Source organism: Typha angustifolia, chromosome 15, assembly GCF_048772165.1.
Source record: "Typha angustifolia cultivar Huaian chromosome 15, ASM4877216v1, whole genome shotgun sequence".
Lineage (NCBI taxonomy): Eukaryota > Viridiplantae > Streptophyta > Magnoliopsida > Poales > Typhaceae > Typha > Typha angustifolia.
Window position 1 is genome coordinate 2,830,204 of NC_133253.1, and position 13,179 is coordinate 2,843,382.

General features: G+C 36.3%; 2 protein-coding genes across 4 annotated transcripts; one reads left to right on the forward strand and one right to left on the reverse strand.

The window, feature by feature from the left end:
* Positions 1-425: 425 nt before the first annotated feature.
* LOC140778916 (mechanosensitive ion channel protein 2, chloroplastic-like) lies at positions 426-9,331 on the reverse strand. Of its 3 annotated transcripts, none has more exons than XM_073123819.1 (14): positions 9,115-9,331; positions 8,515-8,603; positions 8,362-8,421; positions 7,850-8,007; positions 6,564-6,684; positions 6,400-6,494; positions 6,204-6,317; positions 5,210-5,270; positions 4,408-4,557; positions 4,151-4,261; positions 3,820-3,987; positions 3,573-3,686; positions 2,265-2,321; positions 426-1,474 (listed from the first exon to the last, which is right to left on the reverse strand). In XM_073123819.1, the coding sequence occupies exons 1-14, from the start codon at positions 9,314-9,316 to the stop codon at positions 716-718; spliced, it is 2,259 nt and encodes a 752-aa protein (XP_072979920.1). In that variant the 5' UTR covers positions 9,317-9,331; the 3' UTR covers positions 426-715. The 3 variants fall into 3 exon arrangements, with proteins under 3 accessions (XP_072979920.1, XP_072979922.1, XP_072979921.1); XM_073123821.1 differs by having other exon boundaries at positions 8,515-8,593; positions 9,115-9,255; XM_073123820.1 differs by having other exon boundaries at positions 8,515-8,724; positions 9,115-9,253.
* A 1,393-nt stretch (positions 9,332-10,724) lies between these two features.
* LOC140778783 (uncharacterized) lies at positions 10,725-12,892 on the forward strand. Its single transcript, XM_073123646.1, has 5 exons — positions 10,725-10,966; positions 11,711-11,858; positions 11,956-12,026; positions 12,137-12,340; positions 12,516-12,892. Exons 1-5 carry the CDS (start codon positions 10,745-10,747, stop codon positions 12,534-12,536), a joined length of 666 nt encoding a protein of 221 aa, XP_072979747.1. The 5' UTR covers positions 10,725-10,744; the 3' UTR covers positions 12,537-12,892.
* Positions 12,893-13,179: the final 287 nt, after the last annotated feature.

The following is a 13,179-nucleotide window of genomic DNA, read 5'->3' on the forward strand; positions in this document are numbered from 1 at the left end:
ACAAATCGGGTCGGATCTGAAATGAGTCTAAAAGGGAACCATAATCCGCTAACAAGGGACCCGAAGTCTCGAACTCATAACCTTTTAGCAGAAATCCAACACTAGTCTCAACCACAATGACATCAATCTAGTAACAAATTGTCCCAATATTCCAGCGTGGATATGACACCAATCTAGTAACATGACATTCCAAGGTAAATGGACGTCTGAACGACCATGATACCAATGTGGAATCTTGTGTAAACTATTGGGATATCAATCAAGAGATGTAAAATAACACTCACATTTTTGGATACTGCTAGAATTCTAAACATAAACCGAAAGAAAACTGAATGAGAAAAATCGCAAAGAGAAATATGCATATTATCTCAGATGTTGCTACAGGAACAAATTCTAACACCATAATTTGCATAAGAAAAAATGAATTACATGGAACTCGAGAAACACATTTCTATAACAGAATATGATGCTAAAACAAACAACAAACTGAAGGCTCCCCAATATAGGGAGAAAATATCCATGCGGCAATATACATTATCCTGTTGAAATGAATGGTAAGAGAAGCAAACGCACATCAGAACATATACAGATGTACTTGACCAGCCTTCAAAAAGCAGCTAGCAAGGAGAACTTTGTATGGGAACAAAGGCAACCATTACGTCGTAGTTGTTGAACAATTTGATTTAATGTGGCATGGTCACCACTGTTGATCCCTTTAATCCAGCCTCAGCTGACTAGAACTGCTGAGACTTGACCCTTTGGTGTCCTTAGATGGAGAAGGCCCTTTCTTATCTTGTTCACTTGCATCTGATGGATGAGGTCCAGGACTCATCCCTACTATAGGGAGTGTCCTCTTCGAGCCCTCAAGAGCTACACCAAGGACTATGTTATCTTCAAAGGCAGGCTTAGTGACTGGAGGCTGTGTCACCTTATCAGCTCCATTCTTTGCATGAACTGGAGGAATTGTATCATCCACTTCTTCATTAACAGCTTCTGATGCTGAAGGCTTGTCATCACCAGCTCTGGAGATTGATCCCGTTAAATCTGAGTTTTCCACCTTGGATACTGACGGAGAATCTGAAGATGGTGCAATTGCAGGATCATGCTTACTGCTCTTGGACCGACCATCTCTTGAACTCTCATTGTTCTGTTGCTCCTTGGCAGAGTTCTTTGAAGATGTCCCATCAGATGAAGTAACCTTGGCATCTGATGGCACAGCAGATTTTGTTGTCTGCACTTCGGCTCCACGTGATGTGTTGCGTGGTTTAGCTTTGTCATCCCCCTTTATTCGTGCTGGGGCCTCAATCAAGTAAAAAGGACGGTCAGTGGCAGCATTAGCACGTGTGAACGTTGTCTCTGCATAGGGCATGTTCATGTAGGTGTCACCGTGTGTTTTCTGGATTGTGCGAATAGGAGTGGCAAGCCTTGCTCCGTGGTGGCTGATTACTCTGAGGAGATCTAACATGATAGCTTCCTGTTTTAGGTAAATTAAAAATCAAAAGGCATCAGGTTGTCAGTATAAACATGATTCATGAGCATGGAAAAGCATTTTTGCATAATGCAGAACTAAATTTAACAAGCTATATGTACTAGAAGTAAAATCCCACTAGCATGTGTCATGCACCAGAGTATTTCCTCTTTTTTATGGCTGCATCCTACCTATAGTAAGATGCAGGTGCATCTATGATTTAAAGAAACCCAAAAGAATGAAAATTGAAAATTCTGATCCAAGATGCATCCAGGAAGAGTTTTCCACTACATGATACCACAGGTTCAAGGCAAGAGAACTAAACCTCAGTAATGCTCGTTATCTGTGGTGACAACTGTAAATGATCTTAAATTGTTTGGCAAGTTGGCTTGTGAAGGTATATACTATAGGTTGACTGGACAAGTTCAAGCTAATGAAGGTACATAGCCCTTCCCATCATGTGGAGTACAGGTGATCATCCAACATGTCGAGCTGGATCATGCTGTACTGAGCCAAACTTTTGTTTGCCATCCGGCCCACAAGGCGATCATTAGGCTACTAATGTTATTAGCAAGTCTCCATGACTAAATTCCATGTCCAAGCAACTGAAGAAAACGTAGCATAACATTCACACGAGAGTACTTTTTTTCAAACATAAGACTACTATGTTGGATGCAGCTAGAGATCTAGCACAAGTTATATGCATATGGTCAATCACATCATAATTAGAAAAAATAATAATAAGAGTTACTCATTACATACTATGTAGAAACTATATACATATGTGACATCTTACCTTGACACAGAGGTACTCCTCAAAATGTGAGGTCTTCACAAAGCAAGACACAAGAATCTGTAAAATAACGTAACAGAAAAGATGATTAAGAGAGAAGTTATTCAAGAAAATGTCAATGAACAATGTACAAGAGCCTAACGAGCATGTCTTATTGGCTCCTGCTACTTGCATGAGCACTCTAGCAATGTGCTGTACTAACAGGAACAGGATCAAATAGATCAGATAGACTGAATGCAAAAATAATACTGACATCAAGCTGCTAGTTCCAACTATTTGGAGTTGGCTATATGGATTCTTTTCTTTACCTCAAATCTATTTAATATAAGGTTCTTTATTGAATTGAGTGCTATCGTGTCTTCTTTTACCAACTGCTTGGAATTCAGTTTTTGGTCTTTCCCTCCAAGGAAACCCATGCAAAACTGGATGCTAGTCAACATAGGGCATGGGGACCAACAATGCCATCCATGTCCTCCATAGGTGCAAACCCTTGAATACACTCGTTTTATATTGTGTGTTTTATAATCAACATATTTGTCCATCTTAAAATTCTCATCTCAGCTGCACTCAACTTCTGCTTATGATATTTCCTAGTTGCTCCACATTCTGATAATTCAAGTATATTGGAATCAAATCAAAACAAACTCATGGTACAAGTTGATATTGATGGCTGCATACACCCCTAAGTGACAGTTGTGTTATCTTGGATGTGCTAACAGATTAGATATATATATATATAATTACATCAACCTAACACCAAATCACATTGTTTGAAAATTGTAGCTCATTTAGGATTGCACGAACTCCCAAAAACAAGACTACCATCAATGTGCAAATTTCATAGAGTTGATGACTAAAAGAGGATACTAGACTACCATCAATGTGCAAATTCCATAGAGTTGGACTAAAACAGGATTCTTACCCCCCAAATCACAAAATAAAAAGTTCACTAGATATTTTCAGACCTAAAAGTATGAACAAGTACTACGTAAAAAAACTTACACTACTGCCTATATAAGAAATAATTTAAGAAGACCATGTATGATCACACTTTATACAAATAAATTTCATATATTACGAAAAAAACAGCCATAATTCTACCGATTACATATCCACATGACTTGTATGCCAAAGTATTTCTTACAATTTATTAAGAACTATAATCACCAAACATGTAGAATTTTTCAAATAAATAACAAACAAACTTAAACCAATGAAGCACTTCTTAATGTAGTAAATTCAAAGGAGGCAGAGTTTGCCATAGAAAATAAAATTAAAAAAACATTCCGTGAATGACAAAGCATGTAATACCAAAAGAGCTTGATTTTCCAGAGTGATGTTGTCCAGAAATACTCTTCTGTGTAACCTTTGTTGCTCTATCTGAGGATTTTTTGCCAAGACTTTTCTCATATCTGCTACAATGTTCTGCCCACCAAAAGGAAAAAGTTATTTTGAAGCTAAGTGAGAGAGAACAGGACCAAACAAAGATACTATGAAGAAAAATAGTAAACAAAAAAATGAGTAATGTAAGGACATCATCTTGTAGATTATTCCTCACATTAATTTTATTAACATCCAAGTGGCTAATGGCAAGATGGGTCTTAATACGCCAATGAGTCTTCTGACTGAGATTCCTCACAACATTAACAGTAAATTTGTGGTTAGGAATATGGACTGCTTCACGATCTTCTCCTCTTATAATAGTTGGCGACCACCACCCAACATGCTGAAATGCAAAAAGACAAACAGTTATCTGTAAACTAAAAGAACACAGGATATACTTCCACAGCTAAAAGCTTGTCAGCAAATAAAGAAAGTATGACCATCAATATTTAACCTATTATTCAGGATTGAAAAGGCTATTCTATCTGTGGCTTGCAAGAACCAACCTCAACAGTACCAGAAACCTCGTAGCCCTCAATCTTAGTTTGAATCCATTGATTCATAACAAAAGGACGTGTTGCATGAATCATAACACTTGAGAGGAAATTCGTGAAGATCTGTATCAGAATTCACCGAGCTACTCAATAAAGAGGTTTAGAAATTTGCTTCTCAGTGGAAAGATGAAAGTATAAGGTACAGCAATCTAAGAAAGGATGAAGGAAAGTCGATGCCTGGTAATAACAAAATTAATTTCATGCAGTACCTCGCGACCCGCGAGAGTCAGTAGGACTGTTCCAAGACCTCCAGCAGTGATCCATTTCTGTGTAGAGAACCCCAGCAACTCCATGAACAAGGAGATTGCAGCAATCCAAACAACAGTATACAAAGCTTTTCCAGCAAACTGGAAACTCATCTGTGGAAGACCAACACCATACCCCCCCATTAGCGGTAAGTTGTATCACTCATAAATTATACTATAAAGGTGATTAACCAGAGCATATAAACTTTTGGGAATATGAGACACGTGAAATAAACTGTCTTTATCTTTCTTGACATAATTCAAATGAATACTTCTATGATCAAATACTATAAACATAACAGATAAGTTCCTAAAACGAAATCTATTTCCCTGCTAGACCAAGATGTGGCAACTTTATTTTTAATTAGAAAATTTAAGCCTAATCTAAATGGAACTATTAGAACTTGCTATCATTTTTACTGTTAACTTATTAATAGTCAAATATAATTAATCTACTCGAAGAAAAGAAAATTCAAGAAAGGAATTATTTGAAATAGAAGTTCTCTTAATCAAATCCTGTAAACTTTAGAGACAGCAAAATAAATGTTAGACATGTTGTATTGCAGTATAAGTTTCAAGTTAAGAATTAAGGTACTTTTTCGATAAAGTTACAGTAGGAAAGCAACTACTTTCAGTCAACCATTTCCTTCTGTTTCAATCTAGCATGGCACCTACAGCAGCTAACCAGATTGTCCAAGTGCAGCGAAATGACATCACTAGATGACACGGTTAACTCAATAACTAGTAAAATCATAGCAGGACATACCTTTCTTGTGTCATTGGAAGCATCTGATTCCATAAAGAAGTTCTGAGTTTTCTGAATCAAGCTGCAACCAAAGAACAAAGTTGCCGAATACAATTATAAGCATTTGCCACAATGGTTTATAAACCTTTCAGGTAAGAAAGAAAAACAAGAGGCTATTAATAAGAAAAACAAAAGGCTATTAAAAGGGAAAAAGAAGAGTCAGAATGGAGCATTTGCAAACTTAAGAGACCTTCAAACAAGTAGAATTCAAATAACATAACTTCGTAAAATTTATCTGTATCAAAAAGATAATTAATGTCCAACCGCATATATAAGGGCTATATTCTTACAGACTGCCAAATGATTTCAACTCCTCAATAAGCAATAAGACCCCATATGCAGCTTATCACAAGCTAAGTTTCTTTCTAATTGCCCAAAATAAAGCCATGCTTATGAAAATGTACTATGACTCCATAAAACACCCAGAAGGCTTTCACAAGCATACCTAAATCAGACACCTCCAACATTAACTAAATTAGTTGTAGTAGCCTAGTAGGTAATACTAGGTATCACCTTACAAAAGAACAATGTCCCAAACTTGGGGAAACATCCAGAAAGAAGCTCGGTAATTGACTAACAAGGAACTCTCTACATTAATTAGAAGAAAGCACCCAATTACACAGCACTCTACCTAAGTGTGAGAAGTGGCAAAATTTTAAGCTCCTATAGGTCCAAAACAAGAAAATCAAAACACAGAAAATACTAGAACTTTAGAATAACGCAATAATTCCGACTTGGTGACAACTCCATATCATTCAAAGCATTGAAAATAATGGAATTTGCAGTAAAGCAAATAAGCAATATTCCTCCATGGTGCGAACTCCATATTGCAACACCTTAGAATGACATCAGCATATATGTGACATAACAAAAGACTATCACAGGATATATGCGACATCGAGTCAATAATGAACATCTGAAGTACGGAATGACTGTTGAAGAAATGAAAACTTACCTTGACAGACAATAAGCAAAGGCCAGAACGGTTGATAGAGATTTTACGAAATTCAGAAGGCGTAGCTTAACTACTTGGCTGGCTTCTGAAGGCAGGACAACTGGATCAAATGCCCTACAAATAAATAGAATAATATAAGATACATAACAATTCCAATTAAAAGTACATAACTAAACGTTAGCTAATTCCACAGTACCTGCATATTAGCATTGTTCCAGTCCAGAGAAGCAAGGGTCGAAGACAAGAGGTGGAAACATAATATGTTTTACTCTTTTTCCAGTTACTATCATTCTGTTAAACAACAAAAGAAATAAGTTATGCTCTATTATATCGTTGAGTGAATCAGTGTATAAAACATACATGAAACAGTCTTCTGATGTTACGCATGAAATGCGGAAGACCCCATACAGCAAAAACAATGATTCCAACAGCGGGTATTAACGGGAGAACAGCAGGACTTGCAAGCAAAGCATTACATGACCTGCAAGATAAACTAATTAATTAGATGTGACAACTGGGTTTACTGCTTAAAAAGAACGGAGGAAGCATATGTTATAGAATAATACGTTCATAACACAGCATGGCAGACAGTGAGCAATCTCAAACATAAATACATAATTAAGAACCTAGACTCATTAGCATTAATCCAGGAGCAGTAACAACATCCATGATTGCAGGCAAATATCGAGTACATTGTGCATATCTAAGAAGAAATGAATTTATATGCATCAGCTTACTACGTAACAAGCTACAAGAAGCAATAATACAATCCAGAGCAGCTATCACCATTAGAATCAAGAGTATGATCTAAGCTACCATTCAACTAGTAATCACAGGATATTATAACTTGTTAAGGGATACAAATAGGAACCTACTTTGACACTAGCAAAACACTATCAAAATGGCACGGCCTTCACTAATCCAATATATGAGAAGTAAACAAACAACGATTTTCTTCCTTCCACCAAATTGTAATTTCAAGAGGAGCTGCTTAACAGACAGAGGTTTAAAATTTAAATAAAAAAAGATATCGACTGCTTGTCAATAACTTCGAGAATAGGAACAAGCAACTCCCTCAAATCCTCAATTGAGGCAGGATGGAAAGAATGAGATTCTAGAGAAGTATGAAATTATGAATCACCCAAAAGGGAACTAACGAAGAAATTTCGAATTGTAGATAATCAGTAGTAGTCAATACCTGATTAAAATGCGGCTGGGTCAAGTCACTCTATCTATCTATTTAGAAAATCACTCTATCTAACTGACTAAAAAACATACAAATCTTCAAGCTCTAAGGAGTTGCTAACCTTCTCTGAAGATGTAAGGATTGGACCACCACATAAAGATTGATTTTCAGAGAATCATTTAAATCAAAAAATATCCTGCTAGATGTGATTGCAATCATCATACAAGAAAATTTCTCTCTCCCAATCCTAATTAGGACTCTTGTAAAATTCTACAATATATGTATTCTCTCCATTTATGGAAGACTTAGAGCTAATATTTGATCAGCATCATTGTCATCGTCTAAGTCTTAACAAACCCAATAACATATAATTATCAAGAAACAGAAAAACTAATTGATACTGCATAATTGTTTGCAATATTGTGAAGAATTGTGAATAAGTGATGATGATGATGATTACCTGGTTAAACCCAAGGTAGTCTTCTTTATAAGAGGTATCTCATTCGAAGAGCATGGGAAAGAAAAAGATCGGCACATAGAAGTATTGTATCTATAAGGCACATAGAGCATTGGTGTGCAAATCTTGTCTGCAACATGGAGACTCCAAATATCTTGTCTCTGCAAAAATATTACATTTTGAGCAACATATTAAAAAAAAATTAGAATAATTGCTTGATAGGGCACTGAAAGGGGCAAAATTTGTGCACACTATCAACTATATACCACCTATACATGGACAGCTACATGATTAAATTTGCAATGGAAATATACCGAGAAACCACAAATAGCTGAATTAGGTGAGAAATATGTCAATCAGACATAGGGCCCAAATTGAAAGAACTAAGCCCATATTAAAACAAAAGAAGAAATAAGTTACTGAAGCATGGAAAAACAGTAATAAGATTACATCATATACTTCAAAGATAGATGTGATACTATTCTTCCATCGGGATGAATAAAAGACAAGCTTACTGAAGCACATGAAGAAAGGGAAATAGACGGCAAGTGGTGGCAATGCCTCATTTTTGAGCTCTGGTAAAGTCAAAACAAATGTGATCAAAAGAAAAGAAAAAAAAAAGAGGCAATTTTATACGAACAAAAGACATCTTCTGAAAGTTATAATACCTTAAATTGGTTAGTCTGCCCCAACTTTCTGACAACACCCACTTCAGGGAACATCTGCAAAGATGCTCCGACAGCCATTCTGCAGCAAACTTATAGGTAAAGAAAGCAATCTAGTTAGCCAGGATTCATCCTCTTTCAAGAATCTCCAGAAATAGCTGAAACTTTCTATAGGTGCAAATCCAAAACTTCTGCCGCGGAATCCCCCAAAACCTTTAAGAAATCCAGAGAATTCAACTTAATGGCATTAGTCTAGCATCAAGACCAAAGCATTTCGGGCTACACACATAAAAAAGCTCCTACTGGCAACCAATATCAATTTCAACCCCAAAAGAATCTCGTTGAAAGAGGAAGAAAACAACTCATTGTCATGATTTTGATCAAATCAAGAACTAAAAGTAAGGGTGTCGGTGCTAGAAACTACATTAAGCAGAGACCTAGAAATCTTTCCATTCATCAAAAGCTAAAACATACATAGAAAAATAAATCCAATTGAAAATTACTTTCGTACGTTTGCGGGAATAGAATTCTTTTCTCACGAGACCTAATCCGAGGAAAAGGGGAAAGGAATGAGGAAACGACAATGCAAATGAAGATTGTTACCTATCGGGAAACCTAGAGAGATCGAAATCTCTGATGCGATCACCCCACGCGTTGACAAGTTTCTTGGAGCTTTCTTCTCCGATTGGGCAAGAAAAGAGGAGGGACGGAGGCGAATCGAGACTGCGGTGAGGTTAAATTGGGGGCGTTGCCGTACGGGACACGAACTGGGTAATAAGGTGGGCGGCAACGATGTCGATGGCATTCGCCGCGTAGTCGAGGTTTTGTTCGAAGCATTCAACACGTTACGTGTCAACTTCTCATCCCGTGACTGGATGTTCTCTGTTCTATGTAGACCCAGCTGATGTTCTTCTGTGACTAAGGTGGTTAATAACCGGTTTTTCCACTTGATAATTTTATATTTTATTGCAGAACAAAACAAAAAAAATTTAATAAATAAGGAGTTATCCTTTGCATAATAAGAGTTGTTATCTTAGCACAAAACCCGCTTATTAAAATTTTATTCATTGGCTGAGCTACGAATAAGAAAGGGGCATAAACCTTTGTAAATAAAATTAAAAGTCTAGTAAAATAATTTTTCTTAATAAATTCCTATTTTTACCCCAAGTTGGCTCCCTCTAAATTGAAAAAAAAAAGTTCCATATACTCTTTTATTTGCAAATAAATACATTTTAGTATTGAAAGTTAAACCATGTAATATACCATTTAAATTTATTTCATTGCCGAATTTTTAGATATATTTTCTCTTTCTTAATTTTTAAATAACTTTCATCAAGTTATTATAACGGATAATATTTTATGAGTATTTATACATGATTAGAGATATTGCCCTACAAAATTTCTGCCTCCGTCGTCATTTTATTTATTTTAAAATTAATTTCAAAAGGTATTTATATTTTAGAGGAAACAGAAACACTCGAGGTTATTATATATGTTTCTTTAGATATTGTATTCAGATAAATAAAAATTATTTATTTTATTAATTGTATTTTATAATATTAGTGGATAATAAAAGAGAAGACATGCGAGGAAGGATGAGTTAGGAGTATAAATAAAAGGATAAGAGAAATGTATGTTGAAATTAAAATGAGAGAATAAATATGAGTCAAGTTGTGATGGCTAGACGCAATCTCTTCACATCTATTTTATCAAATTGGATACCAAAAGACTATATTTGAGTCTAATGAGTTTTTCAATGCATTATTTTTCAAGTTTGATGAACCAAATTAAATAATAATTTATAAAATAAATATTGTATCTATTAATGTAGCATTTGGAAAAACTCATAACTAAACAACCTCTTAGAATTTTACTTTGTAGTGATTATTATTATTAAATGCGACTAGCTTAAAATTAACCTAGGATGTAATCTAAATGTTATGGACAAATGATAGATGTTTAAATCATAGTAAATCAAAAGAAAAAAGTTATTAAATTCGCTTCTATGGGTTGCACCTTCTTAGGATTGCTCGGCCCGAATCCGCTATCAAGCTTAATTGCGGATCAGGTCAGGATTCGATATTTACGGGTCAGGCTCTTGTCGGGCCTTGACCTGCGGGTCCTATCTGGTTCGGATCGTTTCAGAACCGAATCCGTTAGGACCAACGCAATAGTAAGCGAAGGCGCAAGACGGCAAGAGTGAAGAGGCGCAACAGGAGAGATTTATTTCGCAATGGGGCTCGGCAGTCCATCGAGCAGCAGCGGAGAGGAAGACGGCGACGAAAACTGGAGATCGGCCATTGAATCCGTCGCCGCCATCGACTCCGTCCTCCCAAACTCGAATGGCACCACCAATACCCGGCCCAAGATGGGGAAGTCGAATCTGGAAGACTTCCACGACGAGGAGCGGAAGAATAAGCCGCAAACCCCTGGACTCAAACTCTACCAGATCAAGGTACTGTAGATAGCTATAACCTTGGAAAGGTGGTTTTTTCATTATTTTTTATATTATGGGTCGATTCGTGTCATTGCTTTCTATTATCTAGGGTGTCCTTTTGGGAAGGAGGAAGCTATCCGATTATTTGTTTTCTTTGTGTATAGGAATGGAATTGTGGCAAGTGTTATCTCACTTAGGCACACATGTCTGTAATAACTCTTCAAGTGTCATTGACAATGTTTTCTACCAATGCTTTTACTCAGATTCATGGTTCGTTTATTTGAAGAATACAAACTTTCATTCTTCTATTTTAGTTGTTGGCGTTACTTCGTGTTCTAGTTCTAACATCTGCTCTAGCAAGTAATGATTGAGGGGCTTAGCAACAATGAACCAGTCAATAGGTTTGTAGCTATTGACTTATTTCTGTCCTCTCGTAATCTGTGAGCTTACTATATAAATATTGATTTGTTCATATTCATTTTTATTATGTGTTTAGCAATACATGTGGACTGAAAAGATAGATAACCTTTGAAAAGAGTTCTATTACGAGTTTTCCCTTCATTTACATGTCAGATATGTATCTATCTTCTCGTGTTATTGCTACCCTTATTTCAAGCTAAAAGCTTACCTCCACCAAGCTTGACAATTCTTCATTCTAGTTGCGTACTGACTTGAATGTTCTGGTGCTAACACTGTACAATATATTGTGCCCTTTTAATGTCCTTTGCTTCATTATGTGTAACCACTAGTGACTTTTCTCAGGCACAAAGGCTTTTGGATGATCTCTTGGACCAGAGTATTGAAATAGTTAGAGACCCCAGTCTGCACTTGAGTGACACTACTGAATCTAATGGAGGTGGGATTAAATTATTTAGCAGAGCACCTCCTGGCATAACAATTGAAATTGTAGGTATGTTATCCAAATGCAATTATCTTATCCATCATTGCCTGTAAAGCAAACTTATTTCTGACTCGCTCAATTGATTCAAGCTTGACTATATTACCAGATAAATATTCTCTGCCCCAAAAGAAGCCGAGAATTATACCTGGGGAAGAAATTGATGAGAAATCAAAGAAGGTCCGGTATTCTTTTTCACATTCTTCAAGGCTCAAGCCTATCCATTAAGAGTTTTGTCCCGAAAATTGATGTAATTTCATTGATCATGTTCATCTCCATCCTAATTGTAGTTTAAACGCCAATTCCGGTCAGTTGCGGTAGATGGCAATGATGTCATTGCTTCCGCAAGAGAAGCAAGCCGGAGATCTTTGGCTCGATTTGAAACAAAGGAAGCTGCAGCGAAGGCTGCAGCTAAGAGAGAGGAAGAAAGAGTTCTGGAACTGAAAAAGACTAGGGGAGAGAAATGGCTTCCTTCAATTGCTAGAGAAATGCAGGTTAGTCTTGGAGTCATTTGGTACTTCCTCGTTTACATTTTTATTTTACTGGAAGGCAAGGGCCACCAATTTCTCCAATGAATCCTCTGAGAATGGTGTTAGACAGTTATTTAATTGTAGCAATATGTATATGATCAGACGATTATAACGGGAGTATGAAAGTGTTGCTTTGCAGGAGAGAACTCGGACACATTGAAGATGCTGAATGGGAAGATTGACATCATCTCTAATTCCTTGGAGTTGGCTACTGTTCTCATATAAATACTTCCCATATTCTCATGTGGATCGAGTCGGTCTGGTGATAGCATTAATGGTTTAAAGAAAGCACTTTTAGAACTTCAACCTCATTTGGCATCCAGCCTACTGGAAATGCAGGCCATCTTCTTGTACTGTCTGAGATTGAATCATTGGAGTTTTTATTTAAAATGCTTGTATTTGCTATAGTCTCAGACAAATCATAATTTATGAATCGAATGATGAGATGATAGCCTCTCATTTGAAGATTTGTCATTCTCATCAAATTCTTGTCTCTTTTAATTGTTCAAATTATGTTCACAGCAACGCTAATGATAATTGTTTTGGCATACATATTGATTGTAAGGTAGTTTTAGAATTTAAAAATTATCTCCAAAGTCACCAATTGATTTCTAAATTCCAACTACACGATTTATTTTTTCCTTTCATTTTTTTCAGTCTATTGCCCTACACGAACGTTTGAAATGAAGGCTAAAACTTTACGTCCTTTACATGCAAATATATTTTCTGTTACATCGATGCAATTAAAAGAAATTGAAAACAAATTTAGGAGTTATTCAGCTCGAAATTAGCACTTGTGAGAG